At 46.9% G+C, this 20,780-nt stretch overlaps 1 protein-coding gene and 1 long non-coding RNA gene across 6 annotated transcripts in view; both read right to left on the reverse strand.

Annotated features, from left to right (window-relative positions):
- Positions 1-5,541, reverse strand: part of SGPP2 (sphingosine-1-phosphate phosphatase 2) — a 107,883-nt gene extending 102,342 nt beyond the window's left edge. Inside the window, exon 1 of one of the 3 annotated variants that reach the window (XM_060623834.3) lies at positions 4,917-5,541. In XM_060623834.3, the coding sequence (XP_060479817.1) occupies positions 4,917-5,135 (219 nt within the window). In that variant the 5' untranslated portion in view covers positions 5,136-5,541. Of the gene's footprint in view, positions 1-4,650; positions 4,780-4,916 lie in introns of those variants that run through there. The other 2 variants (XM_060623836.3, XM_060623835.3) reach the window with 2 other exon arrangements.
- Positions 5,542-8,538: 2,997 nt separating this feature from the next.
- Positions 8,539-13,302, reverse strand: LOC132672118 (uncharacterized). Of its 3 annotated transcripts, none has more exons than XR_014138022.1 (4): positions 13,140-13,302; positions 12,009-12,124; positions 10,826-11,010; positions 8,539-8,867 (listed from the first exon to the last, which is right to left on the reverse strand). It is a non-coding gene; the product is annotated as an uncharacterized LOC132672118 (long non-coding RNA). The 3 variants fall into 3 exon arrangements; XR_014138023.1 differs by having other exon boundaries at positions 10,826-10,943; positions 12,009-12,154; positions 13,187-13,290; XR_009607370.3 differs by having other exon boundaries at positions 12,009-12,154; positions 13,187-13,290.
- Positions 13,303-20,780: the final 7,478 nt, after the last annotated feature.

Consider the following 20,780-nt stretch of genomic DNA (forward strand, 5'->3'; position numbering starts at 1 on the left):
AACTGCAATTACGCGTGATGATGGATATTAACTAGACCTACTGTGATCATTTCACAATATTCACAAATATTGAGTCATTCTGTTGCGCACCTGTAACTAATATAACATTATGTGTCAATGACATCTCAATTTAAAAAGACAATCAAACAGGGGCACTGGGGCAGCTCCGTTGGTTGAGCATCTGACTCTTAATTTTGGCTCAGGTCATGTTCCCAGGGTCTTGGGATCAAACTCACTATCTCTCTCTCTCTCTCTCTCTCTCTCTCTCTCTCTCCTCTCCCATTGCCCTTCTCCCTCCTTTGCTCTCTAAAAATAAAAAAATAAAATTAAATAAAAAAGACAGTCAAGGTATGTGGAAAGGTACTCGTACAAAGATGTTATTTTTAATGCAAAAACCAGACACAGCCTAAAAGCCCAGCAACAGGCTAACTAAATTATACTTTGACCATGCTATGGAGTAACACAGAACGAAAAATGAAGTTGAACATTTACCGAGTGATTATCTTCGGGCAGTGGTATAATGGGCTTGGATTTAACTTCTTGGTATTTTTCCAAGTTTCTCATCTGAACCATGTCTGTAACTAGGAAAAAATGGTCGAAGTTTCCTTTTCAAAGGGGCTTTTACCATTTCAAACTGGAACATCAAAGATCATCAAAAGGTGAAGTTCGACCTGTTGGCCAGTTGAGTTTTAACCCAGCCAAAAGGCGGCAGCAACTTCGACCACTGCCTCCAGCATCACTATCCACGTCCTGAGCACATTAAGGGTGGTGGGCCCCGGGAGAAGAGAAGTTGGAGCCTCCCGTCTCTGTTTGCCAGTTTCTTCAGCCTCCACCTCTGACCTGGCCCCCGGACATGGGCTTTTTTTGCTTGTTTTTAAAGCTCCTCTAATTGGCGCTAATGGCCAGCCACAGGTGGAAACCCACGGTTCTGTTCCATTGTGCCCATTTGCAGATGCGGCCCAGGGAAGTTCCCTGAGTCACAGAGGCGGAGCCAGATCTAGGTGTCCTGATTCCTAAGATGGTTCTTTGCACGTTCGCAAGCCAGTAAAATCAAGGGTGGGTTTTCGTGGATTGACGCACCTGGAGGGCCCCGAAGGTTTCAAGAAGGAAATAGGAGTACAAAGACTTCCGTAAACAACGTATCTTCGATCCCTGCCTCAACCCAACTGTAAGACGATGTCTGCGCAAATAGTTATCAAAAAGTATTTATTGAGCACGGTACAATTTGGAAAGACCACTCCGGTCTAACAGGGTGACGCGGAACGGCACTGCACCGTCTATCTGAAGGCAACTGAGTTGAGTAAGCAGCGATGATAAAAAAAAAAAAAAAAAAAAAATCAAAATACCGTTATATCCACGCTGGCTTTATCGCAGGAAAAAAAAAACACCAAAAACCCAAAACCAAAAAACCACCACAATTGTAACCAGGCGTTTGCCCTTCTACTCAGTCCCAGGATCCCTGCCTCTTGATCTTGGCTACTACCAAGGAGGTTCTCTTACAGTTACCCTTGCACACTGAGAGCAACGCGTTCTCTTTCCACCCAGCCTCCGCCCTGCTCCCAACCAGCCCCAACACCTCACACCTGCTCAATGAGACAGATAAAATGAAACCCTGGAGTTTTTCCCTGGAAGGTGCATGGTGGAGAGAAGTTTAGACTCGGGAGTCAAAAGGTCTCACTGTGTGGACACCAGGGAAGTCCTCCATAAAGCATTTAACCTTCTAGGAGTCGGAACCTGCCTGTGAAAGTCAGGACTACCAGGAAATCTCTGAGGTCCACTCCGACTTAGTCAATGACAGCTTTGTACAAACCCGGCCCAGCCCCGGTTTGTAAAAGATGTAGTTAATCTTTAACTAACCAGTGCTATGGTGTTACAGGAGAATTTGTAAAGGAGGCCCTTAATCATTTCCACATTTGTCCTGTTTTAAGAATTAAAATAAATTCAGCAAATGTGGGAGGTGAGAAAAATTCGATTTGTTGCATTCTAAAGTCACCCAAATGAAAACACTTCTCTACTGTTTGAAGGACCTAAATCGGCGTCCAAGAGCTGCCTGCCTTCTAGGCTTGGTGGGGAAAAAACTGATTTTCAATATTTAGTCTTCAACTAAAAAAATCTTTCATATCTTATCTTGAATTTTTAGCTCTCTCTTCCTTTTTCATCATCTATAGTGCGTGCAGTCGTGTTTGGGATGGGAAGGAGACAACCCCTACCATTCTGTTCGCCGAAGCAAGAAGAGAGGTCTTTGCAAGAAATCTGCTTATCTTGCTTTTAAAAGGCAGGTTTAATTTTGCAGTCTGCACTCACGTATTCACAAAATTCACTGATCTCCCACGTGAAGAAAATAATGAGCACACCAGGCAAGTTTCCTGCATTCTGAGAGCTTATCACGCGCTGGAGACTGGCAATAATCAGCCACACAAAGGCATGTTTGCACAATGTGATACATGCTATAATGAAGAATCACAGGAAACAAAGAGAGCCTATAAAGAGGGGGAGTGAGATTGGAAGGTGAGCAAAGGTGTCTCTTGAACTGACCTTTGAAGCTGAGGGATGAGTGGGACTGTTTGGAGAAAGGACAGGCAGCTGAGGCAGACCAGGGGCTGGGTTGAGGCCAAAAGTCCCGGGGGTGGGGGAAGCGGGGAGAGCTGCTGGAGAGAAGTTTTCCAACCACCCCCTTAAGGTCCTATTAATTGCCCAGGGCAGGTGTCAATCATTTTCCTTTGGGAACTCTCCCTGGATTTGCAAAATACTACTCTTCCCAAGTCACCTGAAACAGACTCATCTTTAAAAACGTTCGTTAACTTCTCAAATGCTCAAATGTATCAAATGCTCTTGTGGGGTATTTTTCCCCTCAACACAATGACCTCTTACCATGAACTTTTAGCTTCCTCTTAGTATTTCATGATCTATAGTAAGTGAAGTCATGTGTTGGACGGGAAGGGGGACACCCCTACTATGTGGCTGAGTGCCCCGGCTTTCTAAGCAGGTAGAAGACAATTCTTTGTAAGAAATCTGCTTGTTGCACTTAAAGAAAAAAATTTTTTAACGTTTATTCATTCTTTGAGAGACAGAACAGAGCTTGAGCAGGGGAGGGGCAGAGAGAGAGAGGAAGACAGAATCTGAAGCAGGCTCCAGGCTCTGAGCTGCCGGCACAGAGCCCGACGCGGGGCTCGAACTCATGGACCGTGAGATCATGACCTGAGCTGAAATTGGACCCTCAACCGACAGAGCCACCCAGGCACCCTGCTTATCTGAGTGCTTTTAAAGCATAAGAGGATCCTTGTCCAGAATTTAGTTTCCTCACCAAAGGTAATGTTTCAAACACTTTGAAAAGCACTAGTGGGAAAATGCACACTTCTTCAGCTTCCTGAATTCGAGAAACAGGGGAAGCGTGTGGGGAGAGAACAACAAAAAGCAGTCTGTGCATCCACCTGTGTGTGTAAATGGCGTGCGTGCGTGTGTGTGTGTGAATAGAAAAAGCTGTGCCACATTTCCAGTACGTGACGGTTCTTCTCTCCTGACTCTGTCCCGTTTTTAAGACAAGGCAAAAGGAAAGGTGGGTGGGTCTCAAATTTATCTAAAAGTTACTAGATGTTGGGGCGCCTGGGTGGCTCAGTCGGTTAAATGTCTGACTCTTGGTTTCAGCTCAGGTCATGATCTCACGGTGTCGTGAGTTCTAGCCCTGCATTGGGCTCCGGACTGGCAGCACAGAGCCTACCTGGGATCCTTTCTCTCTCCCTCTGCTCCCCCTCCCACTCTGTTTCTGTATCTCTCAAAATAAATAAGCTTAAAAAAAATTAAAAGTTACTAGATGTCATGTGGCACCGAGAAGAAACAAAGAAAAAGAAAATTATAGAGGGTTTTTCTAGAATGGAATACACCCCCACCCTCTCCAATAAATTCTGTAATTCGATGCTCACAATATCCCATCCCACATCGAAGCCAGGTTCTTCTTCAGTTACCAGATCTAGAAATCTACTCATAAATAAATGCCACCTTCCGGTCACCAAACCGGCTCCCCGCCCCCAAAAGTAGTTGCAATTGTAAATACATTGCTTCTTTCCTTGGCGCCTTGTACCTCTCCCAGGGAAAGGGCAGCTTCTGTGGGTGCCCAGGGCAGGTCACGGCAGCAGAGAGCCCCCCACCGCCCCCGCATTTGCAGCTTCTGTGGTCCCTCCCGCCCGGAGTCTCTGTGCACTGCGCTGGCTCCCCGAAGCCGCAGTGGGTTGTATAACCACACTCTCCGAAAGCCTGGAGCGGAGCGCGGGGAGCCTTTTTTTCTTGACAGCATCTGTCAAAAGTCCCTGGTGCCAGTTAATAAGAGACCCACTCGGCAGGGCAGGGGTGGCGTCTCGGACCCCCTGTTGGTAGGGGGTGGGGGTTGTGGACCTCTCCAGGAGCGGTATTTAAACCTGAACTTCTGTCCTTCGAGCTGGAAATGCAGGGCAGTGAAGGGCACACGGAGCCCCTTGGGTGTGGACCAGGGAAGGGGGGATGGGAGGAAACTCATGAATCCCTGGGGTGGGGGCTGGGGGGGGGTTCGCAGAATTTCTCTCCGAAGAAGCCTCTCGTGAAAATGTCAAGGACATCTCCCCTCCTCTTTCCAATTACGTAACTCTTACACGTTTGGGAGGATATTCGCGAACATACATTTCACTTACGAAGGCAGAAAGTCTTTAGACTGCATCTAAAGCTCCTGGTGCATCTGATGTCGGAACAGACCTGGCTGCGACCTGGCCGCCTCAGAGGTGGCATCCTGGTGACCGGAGCCCCCCCTCCCCCCCCATACCCGGCGCCGGGAGCCGGGTCGCCGCCTGGGATGGCGCTCGCGGGTCCCCGCGTCGCGGAGTCTGCAGGCCCAGCACGTCCGCAGGCTGCCCCCTCCCCCACCGCGGAGAACACCTGGCAGCGGTTACCTGCGGGGCCGAGACTCTCCGCAGCCCGTTGGCCGGCCCCCCGCCGCCCTTGCCGTTGGCGTCAGACAGATGCCGGAGCCCCAGCGCCCGCGCCGCGTCGTCCGCGGGGTCCGCGCCGTTCTCCGGGGGGCCTTCCTCCGGCGCCGGGAAGAGCCCGCAGCGGCGCTGGAAGCGAGCGACGAGCTGGGAATCCTGCAGGCTCCGCAGCAGCTCGACCATGGTGAGCCCGGGGCCGCGCGCCGCCGCCGCCGCCGCCGCCGCCACGCCGATGCCCTCGGCTCGCACTGTCCCCGCCGCTCTCGCTCCAGCCGGGCCGGGCACTCCGGGCGGAGGGCGGGCGGGGCCCGGGGCGCCGGCCAACAGGTGCGCCGCTCGGGTCCTAGCGCCGCCCCGCGCGCGGGCGCCCAGGTGGCTGCCTCCACCTTGCGCGGGGCGCGTCCCGCCCTCCTGTCCCTCCCGGCGGGCTCGGGCGGGCTCGGGCAGTCCCCGGCGTCCGGCCCGGTCGCTACTGGGCGGAGGCGCACAGGTGTCTCAACCGCACCCCTCTTCGCGCCCCCGCACCCGCAATCCCTTTGGGCCGGTGCAGACGTGCCACCTAATGGGAGCGGCCGAGCACAGTGCGGACCTGAGCGGGTCCTTCCTGCCATGCGCGGGCTGATCCCGTAGTGACCCCACTTTCACTATTGAGCCCAAGGTGAGGTCGGACTGCCTTCCAGCTCCCTCACCCAGCCGTCTACTCCTGCCTTTCTTTGCCTGCTTCGCGCAAGAATGGGCCCCCTCAGGAAGGTGCCCAAGTTCTTCCCAAACTGATGCAACGTCTCCCCGAAGCCCGACCTCCTCGACCTTGCTCAAGAATGGAGGGAGTTGAAAGCACACCCTGAATCATCCTCCGAGTCCTTGCCCCTGCTCTTGTGATTTGGCAGTCGGTTCATGAACACCTTCAGAGGGGTGTGGAGGAAACGCTGTTCTTTCTCGGTTTTCTGCATTGAGAAAGATGCTGCTGCCTCTCCCTTCTACTTTTTTCTGCTCTGCCTCTAATTACTTTAGGCAAGGGCGCTGGAGAGACGGAAGGAGATCTTTCGTGACCTTTAGACCCTGGGGGATCAAGGTGTAGGGCTGGGAGGAGGATTTGACATCTCCCTGCAGCTGAAGCCAGGCCTGCTTTAAGGATCCCAGCAGGAGAGAAGCAAAGGAAATGTCCTGCAGGTGGCCTTGGTTTGTCTTCCTCTTGCTAGAATCTCCTAGAAGCTCAGAGATTCTCCCCCCCTACCCCACCCCCGCGGCCCGGGCCTCTGCACTTCCTCACATGGAGTGAGGTCAGTTAGGCCTAGCAGCTCAGTCTGCAACAAAAGTACAATCCTAGTCCTGCGTTCCGTTTACAGCCTCAGGCCCCGTGTGTGCCCCCTGGTAGCCATGCAAAGGCTTCTGAGTATTTAGTTGCACAAATGACTATGAACAAACACCTGCCACTTTCCCATTCCTCCAACTGTCCTTTTAGATCAGGAAGCCTTTGGGACGTAGCGTCCAAGGATGATTTGGTCTCCCTCATGCCTTAGTTTCTGCTCTCCTTCTCCAGCCTGATGGAGAGCAAGATCAAGGTGGCAGAGAAAGCAGTGAAATTTGGGAGATACTTAACTTACAGAAGGCGCACAGGGCTGCTGTCACAAGCAGGTGGAGACGTCCGGTCCTGGAAGCAGAAGGCCCCTCTCCCCAACGTTGCTGTCATTTACAGCCACCAGGCCCAAAGCCTATAGTTTAGTTTTAAAGGCTGAAGCTGGAGTCGTCCGTGACCTGTTGTTTTTATGTGTTTAAAGAAACAGGTTTTCCCATGAAGACACTGGAGTGATGGATCTCTGCAATTTAATGCTTCAGTTTTCCTTTCCTCTCACGTATTAAAAAGAAGCCAGGCAAGCTCAACCCATGTAACATAAAGCCAAAGGATTGTACGTTCACACAGTCTACTTTACCTCCTTGGAGGGCCATGTGCTGACTCTGCCTTCCAGTGACTTGTGATGTCACCGTGTGCCTCAGTCTTTTCCTGTGATAGAAGAATAACCAGGCGCCTCCTGTCTTACAAGGCTATTGTGAAAAAGCTTTAGAAGGCGACCGGGTGACATAGCATTGCATGTGCCAGAAACATTCAATTTAGGCAGGAATCTTCAGGAGGATTTGGCCCCGCATGTCTCGAGTGACACTGAAAAGCTGGTGCCCTCTGGCAGGGATCCGTATGCTTCCCCAGATCCTGTCTTCTAAGCACAGGCTGATGTCCTGACAATAAATTTCCCAACCAATCTAACAAAAATCACCGTCTTCGAGAAGCGAAGCGGTAAACTGAAGGACTGTGCCAACATAACATGTAGTGGAGAAGTTACAGGGTAGCCTGAAGTCATGCGTATAAATAAATAAATTAGATGCAGGAAAAATAACCTGTAGCTTTTTGGACAGTTTAGCACTAGGCATGCCTGGGAGAAAAAATTTTGCTGTTTCTCCCCGCCCCACCCCTGGCCCAGGGCAGAAGTCAAGGTATTTGTACTTTGCTTCGTTGTGTATATAATAATTGCCAAGTGACATATTGTAAAGGAACGACGATGGATGTATTCATTAGAGCGAAGGTTAAACTGCCGTAAAAAAGAGACCCCAAAATCCAGTGGCTTAAAGAGCACAGCTGTTTGATTTCCCTTTCATGTAACAGTTCCCAGGTGAGAGGTCTGGGTGTGGGAAGTTCTGCTTCATGATGCTACACAGTAACTCAGGTTCTTTTCATCTTATTGCTTCATTACCCCGTGGGACCAAGCCGAAGGTCACTGTCCTCCTCTGCGTGATTGCAGCTGGGTTATGGGCACATCTGAAATCCAGTGAATGTCCTAAACAGCAGTCTATGTTGCATCAGTAAGAACATCGGTACATGGCCCAAGACAGGCTTGGAAATGTCATCTTTAGAGGGCAGCTTATGTCCTGCTTAGACTATATTTCTGTGAAAGAAGAGAGGACAGATTTGTTTGGTGGTTGGAAATCGAACCAATGTTGATTTAAATGTTGCGCAATATAAATCTATGTTATAATTCAACCCATGACCTGCTCGATTTTATCTGGGCAGTCTGTCTTTGATTTGACACATTCTAAATACTCATGGGCAGATAACAATTTTTTTAAAAAAAGAAAACACTAAAAATAAGTAAATTTGAAGGGAAAACTGTCATATCTTTATTGAATCAAAACGAGTGGGGCGCCTGGGTGGCTCAGTTGGTTAAGTGTCCGACTACAGCTCAAGTCATGATCTCTTGGTCTGGGAGTTCGAGCCCCACGTCGGGCTCTGTGCTGACAGCTCAGAGCCTGGAGCCTGTTTCAGATTCTGTGTCTCCCTCTCTCTCTGCCCCTTCCCTGCTGTCTCTCTCTTGCTCTAAAACATAATAAACATTAAAAAAAATTTTAAAAAAAAGCAAATTAGAAGAACATGGTGTTAAAATGCCTTTTAAATGAAAAACTTTAGTAATGATTGCATTATTGCATTTTAAATTCTTTTAGAGTTCTCTCTCTACAGAGCAGGTCACTTCCAAATGGCAACTAGACCATTCACTTTTCAACTTGGCAGTATTTCTTAGATCAAGGCAGGTGGCCAGGGTTGGGATTATGTATTGGTTATCCACAGCTGCATAACAAATTGTCCCACAAATAGTGGCTTCAAACAACAACATTTATTATCATGAAGTTTCTGTGGGTCAGGAATCCAAGGAACATCTTAACTGGGTCCTCTGGCTCAGGGTTTCTCACAAGGTTGCAGTCACCTCAAGGCTCAACCGAAGGTAGATCAGCTTCCAAAATCACTGAAGTGCTGGCTGGTAGATTTCCATTCTTTGTGGGCTATTGGCCAGGGGCCACCCTCTCTTCCTTGCCATACGGGTCTCTCCATGGGACAGCTCACAGCCCACCCACCAGCTCCCTTCCTTCCTTCTGAGAGTCTCCGAGAAGACAAAGTATCCATCTTCTATAATCAGATATTGGAGGTCGTACACCGATATTCTATCATATTCTACTTATTAGATGCAAGTCACTAGGTCCAGCCCACATTCAAGGAGAGAGAGGATAAGACAAAAGTGTGAATGGTAGGGTGTAGGGATTACCAGGACCTCCATTTTGGAAGCTTCCCACTATAGGTTCTTCACATCTACGTTAATTTTCTAACTTCGTACCTGCAATATCAGTCTTTATCATCCCTAACAAATATGATACATAGCCTTGGCCTCAAATGGCGTCCATCTGTTGCAGAAATAAGATACACATACACACAAAAATGTGCAATGATAGGAAACTGGTGTAGTGAAAAACATAGGCTATCCGAAGACCGATTACTAGTGAAAAACTACATATACCACAGCTGTAATTCTCAAATCTGGGATTAGAATTGCCTCACAAATGTGCCAAAGTTACAGATGCCTTAAAACAATTGAAAGCAGAGGGGTGCCTGGGTGGCTCAGTCAGTTAAGCATCCGACTCTGGATTTCAGCTCAGGTCATGATCTCATAGTTAGTGAGTTCGAGCCCCACATTGTGGGGGGAATTCTCTCTCTCTCTCTCCCATTCTCTGCCCCAGCCCTGCTCACTCCCTCTCTAAGTAAGTAAACAAACAAAAACAATAAAAATAAAAAAAAAAAAGACAACTGAGGAGCACCTGTGTGGCTCAGTCAGTTAAGCACCTGACACCTGCTTGGGTCATGATCTCACGGTTTGTGGGTTTGAGCCCCGTGTTGGGCTCTGTGCTGACAGCTCAGAGCCTGGAACCTGCTTTGGATTCTGTGTCTCCCGCTCTCTGCCCCTCCCCCACTTATGCTCTCTGTCTCTCTCAGAAATAAACAAATGGTAAAAAAAAAATTTTAAAAAGACAATTGAAAGCAGAAATTATTAAGTTAGAAAACAGAAAAACAATGAAACTGATAAATCCAAAAATTGAATCTTTGGAAAAAAAATCAACAAAATTGAAACACCATTAGCATAACAAAGAAAGAATAAAAGGAAAAAACATGAAAGCTCAAAATTAGAAATGCTAAGGAAAAATAATCATTAAAAGCAGAGGAAATTTGGAAAGTCCTTAGAAGGTACTTCACATGGCCCAATGCAAACAAATCTGAAAATGTAGGTGAAATAGACAATTTTTTGACGTTTTTATTTATCTATTTTGACAGAGAGGGACAGAACATGAGTGGGGGAGGGGCAAAGAGAAAGGGAGACACAGAATCCAAAGCAGGCCCCAGGCTCTGAGCTGTCAGCACAGAACCCAATGCAGGGCTCAAACTCACGAACCGTGAGATCATGACCTGAGCCGAAGTCAGACACTTAACCGACTGAGCCACCCAGGCGCCCCTGAAACAGACAATTTTTTTAGAAAGAAACAACTCACTAAAAATTGATCCCGGTAAACAATGTCTAACAGAGCAATCATCACAGAACTAGATAAAGGGGTTCAAATTCTCCCCCATAAAAAGCACTTTACCCTAGATAACTTCACAGGGAAATTCTACCCCCACCTTTCAAGAATGGATAATCTCAATACTACTTATTCCAGAAGAGAGAAGTTTTCAATATTCCTTTTATAAAGCCATTATGATACTGATCTCAAAACTGAAAGAGCATTAAAAGGAAAACAACAGAATATTCTCACTTGCCAATAGGGTTCAAAACCTTAAGATGTCAACAGCTAAAATCTAGCAGTCCATTTAAAATAGAATGTATTGCGGCCAAGGGCAATTTGTTCCAGTTGTAACATTAACAGGTATAATTAAATAACAACAACAACAAAAATCCATCAGTATTGTCCATCCTATTAATAGCGCTAAGGAGAAAAGTCATGTGATTTCTTATGTGGGTTGAATTGTGTCTCCCCCAAAAGCTATGTTGAAGTCCTAACACCCGTACCTCAGAATGTGACCTTATTTGGGAAACAGAGTCACTGCAGGTGTAGTTAGTTAAGACGAGGTCCTACTGGAGTAGGTGGGTCCCGATCCATCGGACTCGTGTGCTTCTGAGAAGACCACTGCCTGCAGACAGACACACAGGGAGACCGCCATTGCTGATGAAAGCAGAAACTTGGGGCTCCGCGGCTGGAAGGAAGACGGAAGATCACTGACAACCCACCAGAAACTAGTGAGAGGCAAGGAAGGCCTCCCCAAAGGGGTTTCAGAAGGGGCGTGGTCCTGCTGACACCCAGATCTCAGGCATCCAGCCTCCACAACCGTGAATTAACAAAGCCTACGCCTTTAAGCCACCCAGTTTGGGGCACTTTGTCCCAGCAGCCCTGAGAAACCAACTTAGGCTCATTTCGACACATGCAGAAGAGTCACGTGACAAAATTCAGCACTCGTTCGTGTCACAACCCCTCAGTCACATAGAAATGGCTGCCGTGTCCGGGGTCAGTGAGCCCTTGGTGGTGGTTGGAAGGGAGAGTCCCCGGATTGGGTGGTGGAGTCACACGGGAGAGATGAATTGAGTCTGTACGCAGGGGGCCCTGAATGGCAGATTATAAAGTTGGTGGTGTATGTTTGAGGTAATGAGAAGTCACGGAAAAGCAAATGAGGAACCTGAGGAAAGCAGTGTTTCCAGACAATGACTTGGGAGGCTGGCTATCGGATGAATGGTACGCGGAGGCAGGGAGAAGCAGCTAGGGATGTGGAGATTCATTTCAGCGCCATTTCGATAATTCCGATTTTAAAAAAGTGTTTATTTTTTGAGAGAGCACAAGCAAGGGAGGGGCAGAGAGAGAGAGAGAGACAGAGACAGAGAATCCGAAGCAGGCTCTGTGCTGATAGCAGTGAGCCCAACGTGGGGCTCGAACTCACGACCCGTGAGATCATGACCTGAGCCCAAGTCATGACTGAGCCACCCAGGCGCCCCAATAATACTCATTTTTAAAGACTTTTTCAAGTGGAATTTTACTTAATTGCATAGACAAGCAAATGTGAATCTATTGTTTGGGGTTTTTTTTTTTTTATATACAAATGGTAACATTCTTTACATAATGTTCTCTGTCTTGCTTTTCTCACTTATGATATAATTGGAGAGTGTTCCGTATCATTGGAAGAGACACTACAATTTATCTTACCGGTCATCTACTGCAGAACATTTGGGGTGCTTCCAAACAATGCTATTCCTGATTTGAATGTTATGTTCAGGCAGCTCTGGTCCAGGGTTCAAGGTGTCAGGCAGCTGATTCTGGTCCTAGAGTACCTTTGGAAGCCACAGGACTACCTTGGAGGTAGGTAAAGAGACCAAACCCAGTCTGGAAAACCCATCCAACCCAAGGTGAACTGGGGCAGGGTCGGGGGGGGTGGGGGGGGAGGTGTTCTCAGAGCGGTAGAAAATCCTCTCAGTAAAGGAGGTTTTCCTCCATGGTCCTTGGCTTGTAGGAGTGTCACTCCAGTCTCTTCTTCCTCTGTTGTCCCATGGGGCTCTCCCTGTGTGACAGTATGTCCATTTACTAATATCAGGTACTGTTCTAGGCTCGGGGTCACAGAAGTTCGAAAACACCCCAGTGCCCTTGGATCATGGAACTTATATTTTAGGGGGGGGACACAGCCAATAACTATCAAGTAAATACGTAGTTTTAGGGTAAGGAACACGGTGCCGGGAGGGGGGAGACATATTTAGGAAGGGATATTTGTGTAGAGACCTGAAGGAAAGGAAGGAGCGTGCCCTACCCAGATCAGGAGAAAGAGCATTCCAGACAGAGGAAACGGTGGCTGGAAAGGCCTTGAGGCAGGCCCAAGTTCAGCCAGTTGGAGGAACCACCAGAGGCCAGCAAGGTGGGAGAGGCTTGAGGGCAGGGACTGACTGGGGAGGGGTGAGCAAAGGCTGGATCCCGTAGGGCCGTGTAGGCTGTGATAAGGAGTAACACTCCCACTTTACAGATGAGAAAACTGAGGCTCAGAAAGAGGAAACGTGTCCAAAGCCCCCAACTGTAAGTGGCAGGAGGGTTCGGTGCAGGTCTGTGTGACTCCAAAATTTCTTCTATTACTGCATTACGTTCTAGTCCCAGGGTTTGTCTTTTACTCTTTGTGTCTGTATCGGAAAGTATCCCCGACATGAACTAAGCGCTCCATAAATCCTCCTTCAATGACTACTGACCTAGACTAAGAGTAAAATCTCGCCGTTTTTAGAGCTCTGAGAATTTACAACGCATTTTCAAAATTGTTGCATGTAAATTCTACGACCTTGAGAGGCAAGTGGTTTTTACCTCCATTTTACGCGATTTTCCCCCAAATTACAAAATGTATTGGATACTTTTTGCAGGATCTGCCATCGGACGCGGCTCTTCTGGGGGGAATTCCCTTCCCCTCCACAGGCTGGCTCCCCTGCGCAAGAAGGAAGAGGAACGGGAGAGGAGGTTGGCGGTCATGTTGGAGCCCTAGGTCCCCTCCCCCGCTCCCCCACCCCCTCCCTCCCCCCCAAACCAAGCCAGAGTGAGCTGGCCTTGGGCTGGACACTTGACCTAATTTGAGCTCCCCAAATGCTTCCTCTTTGGCAATTGCCAGACCCCAGTTGGCATCTGCTGAACGAAAGAGAAGAAAATTTAGAAACCAGAGCCTACATCGCTTGAGGAAGAAATGTGGCAGATGTGCAGGGAGCAGGCGAGGGGAGCAGACCACCCCCAAGTCGGTTCTATGGTACCTGCTTCAGTCTTTGGGAGGCTCTTCCCGCGCTACCCTCGAACCCCTGGTCTCAAGTTCCCCATTTCTATTACTTGTGGCCCAAAGAGGCCTAACTCAGATATCCAGGAATTGGCAGAACATGGAAACTGAGGCTCTAGAACTCAGACTTGGGCAGTTTCCCACCTTTCTGTCACCCTCAGGGCACCGCCCAGCCCCCCCTCCCCGCGCCCAGTTCTTGCTGCCATGGAAACCACCAGTTCCCACCCCACCTCCCTAAACCCCCACCTGCCCCAGCCCCATGGAGTGTTGGAGAGCCCTGCAGTCGGGGCTTCCCAAGAGATTCTGGAACTCAGTGAATCTATTGATAGTATTTCACCTCATGATGAATCAGATTGCTTCCTGGGCTCTGCTGAAAATCTCGTCACTTTATACGGGTAACACATTCTGAGACCCAAGCGATCTCTTGGCACACAACCCTTTTAGAATTTGCAAACTACTATAGATGAATTGCATTGCTCGCAGGTTGTTTTTTAATGCACATTTATATCTTTTCATGTATACTATGTAAAGTACCTGAGGAGTAACAAACAGCCTTAGCAGACTGGCGACATATCATTTGTTGGTAAATTGATCAAAGCCCTAGGCTCCACGGACTAACCAGCTCGCGGAAATTTTGAAATGTAAAAGCATAAAACTCCTCTTGCATTGTTCAGGGTGCTACTCGTTGCTTCTAACTAATGGAAACCAGTTTTTTTCTGTTGGGACACTTTCAATAAATCATCAAACATAAATTCTCTTAGGGAGAAAAAAAAAAAACAAACTCTCTCAGGCTGGGAGAAATTTCAGCTTAAAACCTTGCTTTAAAAGAAAACAGTTACAGGTGATGTTCCTGCAAACAGGGCAGAAAGAGGGCAGGCAATAAGAAGAAAGGCTGGGATCTTGGATTCCCCTCCCCACCCCCCCCCACCCCCAGCAAACATTTGGGGGGGGGGGGGTCCAGTGTGCCTACTCTCATAAGCATGAATATTGGTAAAGAGATTGATTTCAGCCAGGATTTCTTGGTTTGAATCCAGTTGAATCAAATCACATGACACAAAATACTTTTCTTCCAATAAATTTTGATGGATTTTTGAGCACTTTATGAGGAACACTGTGCAGTCTAGCATGCGATATCTACCTAGAGAACCCGAAGGAAGGGAGAGATCTCTCATGCCCACCAATTTGAAGTCAGTCCTTCCCTCTGGCTTATGCTTTGGGAAAACATCAAAACATGCAATAAAGAAAAGTGAACAATTTCTTCCCATTCCATCAGGCTTGTGCTGGCTGGGTCGAGCTCGTATGCTGAGTGCTCCAATTGAAAACAAACAAACAAAAATATGTCCTTGACTCTTTACAAGTGGTGTATTAGGGATGATCATTTTTATTCCTAAAGAACATTTCCAATGAATATCACTCATTGTTGAGCCACTTCCGATAACCAGTTTCCTGGGCATTTGTAGAATGGATTCCAAGCACAAATTCAGCAAACCTAACACTTTCTGAGACCGTGTTTATTACATAGCCCTGGGTAGAACTGTAGCACTTGGTTATCGCAATTTTAAGGCCTCTAAATAAACTTCCAAATCGAAGGGAAGCAGTTTTAGTTACATTTCATGCATATATTCATGAGTCATCTACAAGCTAAAAGTTGGGTGGAAAACTGCACAGATATCACCTCCAACACACAGCGTCTAGTAAACAAAGCAAGCCCCAGAATAATATGGAACAGGACGTATAGCATTTTGCTATGGGGAAGCTACTAAAATACACAAAATGCACGTGTGTGTGTGTGTGTGTGTGTGTGTGTGTGTGCACATGCTTGTGTCTGCGGATGCAAAAAGAAAAAAAAAAGAGACGAAGATCCAGGATAAAAAACACCCGTTTGCTAATGTAGCTGCCTCCCGGCATAGAATAGGAAGAACCCGAACTTTGGGTTTTTACTATATGCACCTGGGATTTGTTGGGAGTTTTTCACAGGCACGTATTTCTCTTGTAATTTGCAAAGGTTTATTTTTCTTTTAAAACCCTTCTCACTGGTCAGGCTTGGCTAGTGAGAGGAGCCAGTTCCTGAAAAAAATGCTTATGAAAAAGAGATCATTGTAATTATACCAAGAGGTGACAGTCATAGAAATGTGGCTAGAAGCCACCAGATATTACAAGCACTTCTTCAACATTAAAACAATATTTTTTAATGCGTATTTATTTTTGAGACAGAGAGAGACAGAGCATGAGTGGGGGAGGGGCAGAGAGCGGGAGACACAGAATCGGAAGCAGGCTCCAGGCTCTGAGCTGTCAGCACAGAGCCCGACGCGGGGCTCGAACTCACAGACCGTAATATGATCCTTTAAACGGAAGCACCTATGGTCTAACAGTGTGCAGATGACCAATCTGTAACTGGCCAGAGCACACAGGACCAGCACCCACTCTTTACAAGAGCCCGGACCACCAGGCCTGCCGATACAGGCTCTCAGAATCAGGGCTACAGCATGGCTTCGGCAGAGAGGCTCCACGAGCAAGTCCGAAAACAAAAGTTAGAGCCAACTGACACACGGGAACCAACATCAAGAGGTTTCAGAATCTGGCCCACACCGGGATCTTAAAAGCAGACTCCATTGCCAACCTTTAAACAATTGCAAACCTAAAAGAATCGGGTGATTTTGTGTACGATATGCATTTCTAGCCTCACTTTAATAACTGGCAACTGATACCACAGGGCCAAGATTCATTGTGGCAACACTCACCTAAGCTGAATATCCACTGCCCTCTCTAGACGGGGCACCATTCTGGGGTTTTCTAGAGTTCTCCCCACTCTGTATTATTTTCCATCCTTTCCTTCATTTCTCATTTCATTGCTGGCTTGGTCCTTGAAGGACTTGTGTTTACCGTCACTGCATTTATTTATTTATTTATTTACTTATTTGTTGTTTATTTATTTATATAATTTATTGTCCAACTGGCTAACATACAGGGTATACAGTGTGCTCTTGGTTTTTGGTATAGATTCCCGTGGTTCATCGCTTACATACAACACCCAGCGCTCATCCCAACACGTGCCCTCCTCAGTGTACTGCTTTTAAAACAAGGAAGGCCAGGGGCACCTGGGTGGCTCAGTCTGTTAGGTGTCCGACTCTTGGTTTCAGCTCAGGTCATGATTTCATGGTTCGTGGGTTCGAGCCCCGCATCAGGCTCTGCGCTGACGGCTCCTTACCTTAAGGAATCTGGAATGCAGTAGAGAAGACAGGACAGGCATCAGTGTCATTAAATCTAGGAATAAATTTGGCCCTCAAACCTTCTTGTCTTCCTTAAGCATAACTAGCAATCAGTAGCTGATCCTGTGTTTGAAATTCCTTGAAAAGGTTAAATTTCATCCATCTGAACATTTGTGGAACTTCTATTAAGGGTATGTTTACACATTGGCAATTAAAAAAAAATTTTTTTTAACATTTATTCTGGAGAGACAGAGACAGAGCGTGAGTGCGAGCAGGGGAGGGGCAGAGAGAGAGAGAGACACAGATCTGAAGCAGGCTCTAGGCTCTGAGCTGCTAGCACAGAGCCCGATGCAGGGCTCGAACCCATGGACTGTGAGATCACGACCTGAGCTGAAGTCGGATGCTCAAGTGACTGAGCCACCCAGGCACTCCATGGGAGGAGGGAGAGGATCCCAAGCAGTCTCTGTGCTCTCGGCACAGGGTCTGACTCAAGGCTCGATCCCACAAACTGTGAGATCATGACCTGAGCCGAAATCAAGAGCCAGATGCTTAACCAACTCGGCCACCCAGGCGCCCCTACACAAGTGAGCTTTTAATTCATAAGAGACAGGAAGTTGTCCCCTTTTTTGAGTGGGTGCAAAGTCTTCTCCCTCGCCGGGGTTAAATGATCTTCTTTTTCTCGACTTGGTTCACCTTCACTTTGGTGGTTGGTTCTGGGAGAGCAGCATAACAGAATCTGTGCCAGTGTCAGTGACCTGTGAATAGTAAACGTCACCCATGCCTCACGGACTTCCAGGAAGACGTGCCAGTGCCACAGAGCCCACGGGCAGGAGTGCCTGCATCACCTGCCAGGGCCCTCACAGCTAAAATCGTGAGCTCTTGCTGGCCTTTGCTGTGTGGGAGGAAGGAGGCCAATTTTTTGGTAGCTGAAGTTAATAATATAGTTTTACCTTGCGGATTCATGTCTTTTCTCTGATTTCTTAAAAGATAATACTTCAAAGCTCGCCCTTTTATCACAGGGCTGGAGGCCTAAAAACATTTCCCAAACTCGCTCTTACTGGCGTAGTTCTGGTTTGGAGCCCTCACAGGGAAGATGGTAGTGTGATCGTTGTAGCAGAAGCCATTTTGCTCCTGGAGCACTGGCAGCCTAGTGTGGAAGGTTCCGCAGATGACAGACGTGAGGTTTGGCCAGCAGCTTCTGGGTGCCTTGCTATGAATCACCCGCCTCCTGTGACTCACCACACCATGCTGTGATTCTTTATTTCCTGATCACCTAAATGCCAGTGGCAGATTCTTCATTACAGCTGGAGTCCCAGGAACACCAACGGTATCCTATAGTTCCGGTCTGAGTCTAAAAGCCTAAGAACCGGGGAAGCCCGCCGTGTAAGCTGGCCCTTTACAAACATTATCTCTAATCATTACAGCAACTGGAAAGTTTGGAGAAGTTACTATGACTCGGACGGATGAGAACACCGAGATTTGGAAAGGTTAAGTCATTTGCTATAAAATATAACTTTAACCCATTATTAACTCGCATTATCAATTCACCAGTGGCCTAACCGTTGAAGAACAATGGTTCTTTTTGCTTTAGGGCAAAGCGAGTTTCTTTTCCATTCAGAAGCTGTTGGGGAGAAGTCCCATTTAATCCCCTTTCTCAGCAGCCACCTACAAAGTCACTGGGACAGCCAACATGGTAAATAACTTTCAGCACAGGGTAAGGAAGGCAGGATTGGACTGGTCCATTCTGAAGGGATGTCAGGCTGACAACTAGAGATCCGGGAAGACGGAAGGCACAGCACAGAGCAAAGCTGAAACAGAATAGTGTGGGTGGAAGTCAGGGAGTAACGTGAAGGGTAAAAGTTGGGTCAGTGGTTGAGGGAAGAGATAACAAAATGGCCCCATCATGATCTGCAAGGGGCCAGCAAGAGGCCGTGTGTGGATGAAATTACAGGAACCATTTCATTCTAGACAATGATCCAAATAGTTTTATGAAAATAAATTTAATTATGAAGTCAGACTGATAAAATTTTACTAAATGTTAACTTAACAAAAATTATGTAGTTATTCAGTGTTAGCACAGTCATTAAACTACATGTGTTTGTCTTAAAAACATGGAAGCAAAACCAGTTGTCATCTTACGAGCTAGGATAGGTCTCCTTGTAGTGATTACAGATTTTATTTTATTGAAAAAATTTTTAAATGTTTTTATTTATTTATTTATTTATTTTTAATTTTTTTTTTTTTAACGTTTATTTATTTTTGAGACAGAGAGAGACAGAGCACGAACGGGGGAGGGGCAGAGAGAGAGGGAGACACAGAACTGGAAGCAGGCTCCAGGCTCTGAGCCATCAGCCCAGAGCCCGACGCGGGGCTCGAACTCACGGTCCGTGAGATCGTGACCTGAGCTGAAGTCGGACGCTCAACCGACTGAGCCACCCAGGCGCCCCTTAAATGTTTTTATTTAAATAGTTAAAACATTTAAACATCTATTTAAAAATTTTTAAATGTTTTATTTTTGAGAAAGAGAGATTGCAAGCGGGGGAGGGCAGAGACAGAGGGAGACACAGAATCCGAAGCAGGCTCCAGGCTCTGAGCTGTCAGCACAGAGCTGATGCGGGGCTCGAACTCACAAACTGCGAGATCATGACCTGAGCCGAAGTCGGACGCTCAACCAACTGAGCCACCCAGGTGCCCCGACTTTTTATTTTTAAAAGTTTTTTTTAAGTTTATTTATTTATTTTGAGAGGGAGAGAGTCAGAGAGAGAGAGAGAGCACAGCAGGGAAGAGGCAGAGAGACAGGGAGAGAATCTCAAGCAGGCTCAGCACTGTCAGCGTAGGGCCCGATGCTGGGCTCAAACTCATGAACCGTGAGATCATGACCTGAGCCAAAACCAAGAGTGAGATGTTTAACCGACTGAACCACCCAGATGCCCCTAAATATTTAAGGAAGAATTCCATTATGTTTAGAAGCCAGTATCCCTGGATGTTTGTCACATAAATGGGGTATTTTTATTTTAACACAAGTAGTTATATGCTTGGTTCACAGGACACGATTAAAATGGATTAGGATCTTTTTTTTTTTTCCAGATGATTTGGATCTGAATATCTTTATTTCAAAATATAAACAAAGAAGAAAAACTTCACTGCAGCAACTTTAATTAGGTTGACAAATATGTTAGTAAATCATCTACTTCAGGCCCGTTATTTGGTAAAACTTGTGTTGCTTTAGGAGAGGGTGGCACCTCTAAAAATGATCAGCAGGAAGAAAACCGTGTCTGATGACCAGAGCAGGGCATATATGGCAGCTGGTCAACTAATGGGTCTTATAACCGGCAAAGAGATCGGCTTATGCAGATAAAGGAAAAAGCACAGTCATGTTGCTAAAAATACACGTCAGTGTTTGGCTCTTAGATATCAAATGGCTGACCCAGTACCAAATGCATGAAGCTAAGAACACCTTGCAAAGTCACTGCAGCGAGGCGCCCAGAATAGGTAAATCGATAAGACACAGACAGTAGATCGGTGGTTGCCTAGGACTGGAGGAGGAGAGAAGTCGTGGGTGATGACTGCTAATGGGGTTTCTTTGGGGGATGATGAAAACGTTCCAAAATTAGATGCGCAGTGATGGTTGCAGGAGTCTGTGAATACATTATAAGCCAATGAATTGTATGCTTTAAGTGGGTGAACTTTCTGGTATATAAATTATATCCCAAGAGAAGCGTGTTAAAAAAAAAAAAAAAAATCCTTTAAAAAAGAGAATCACAAAGACACCAGCCCACAGCCCTGATATTTAGCTGCTGAACCAGTGTGGGCAACAGCGTACCTACACACAGCTTATTGGGCAAAAAATAATCCTGGCTTTTAATAACCACTGTTAGGTTTTCTGTGTCTTGCAGTCAAAAGCATTCCTAATTAACACACCTTAAGTTTTCATTCCATCAATATTCATTTAATGCGTTCTATACGGCAGGTATTGTG

The sequence above is a fragment of the Panthera onca genome, chromosome C1 (genome assembly GCF_046562875.1).
Source record: "Panthera onca isolate mPanOnc1 chromosome C1, mPanOnc1 haplotype 2, whole genome shotgun sequence".
Lineage (NCBI taxonomy): Eukaryota > Metazoa > Chordata > Mammalia > Carnivora > Felidae > Panthera > Panthera onca.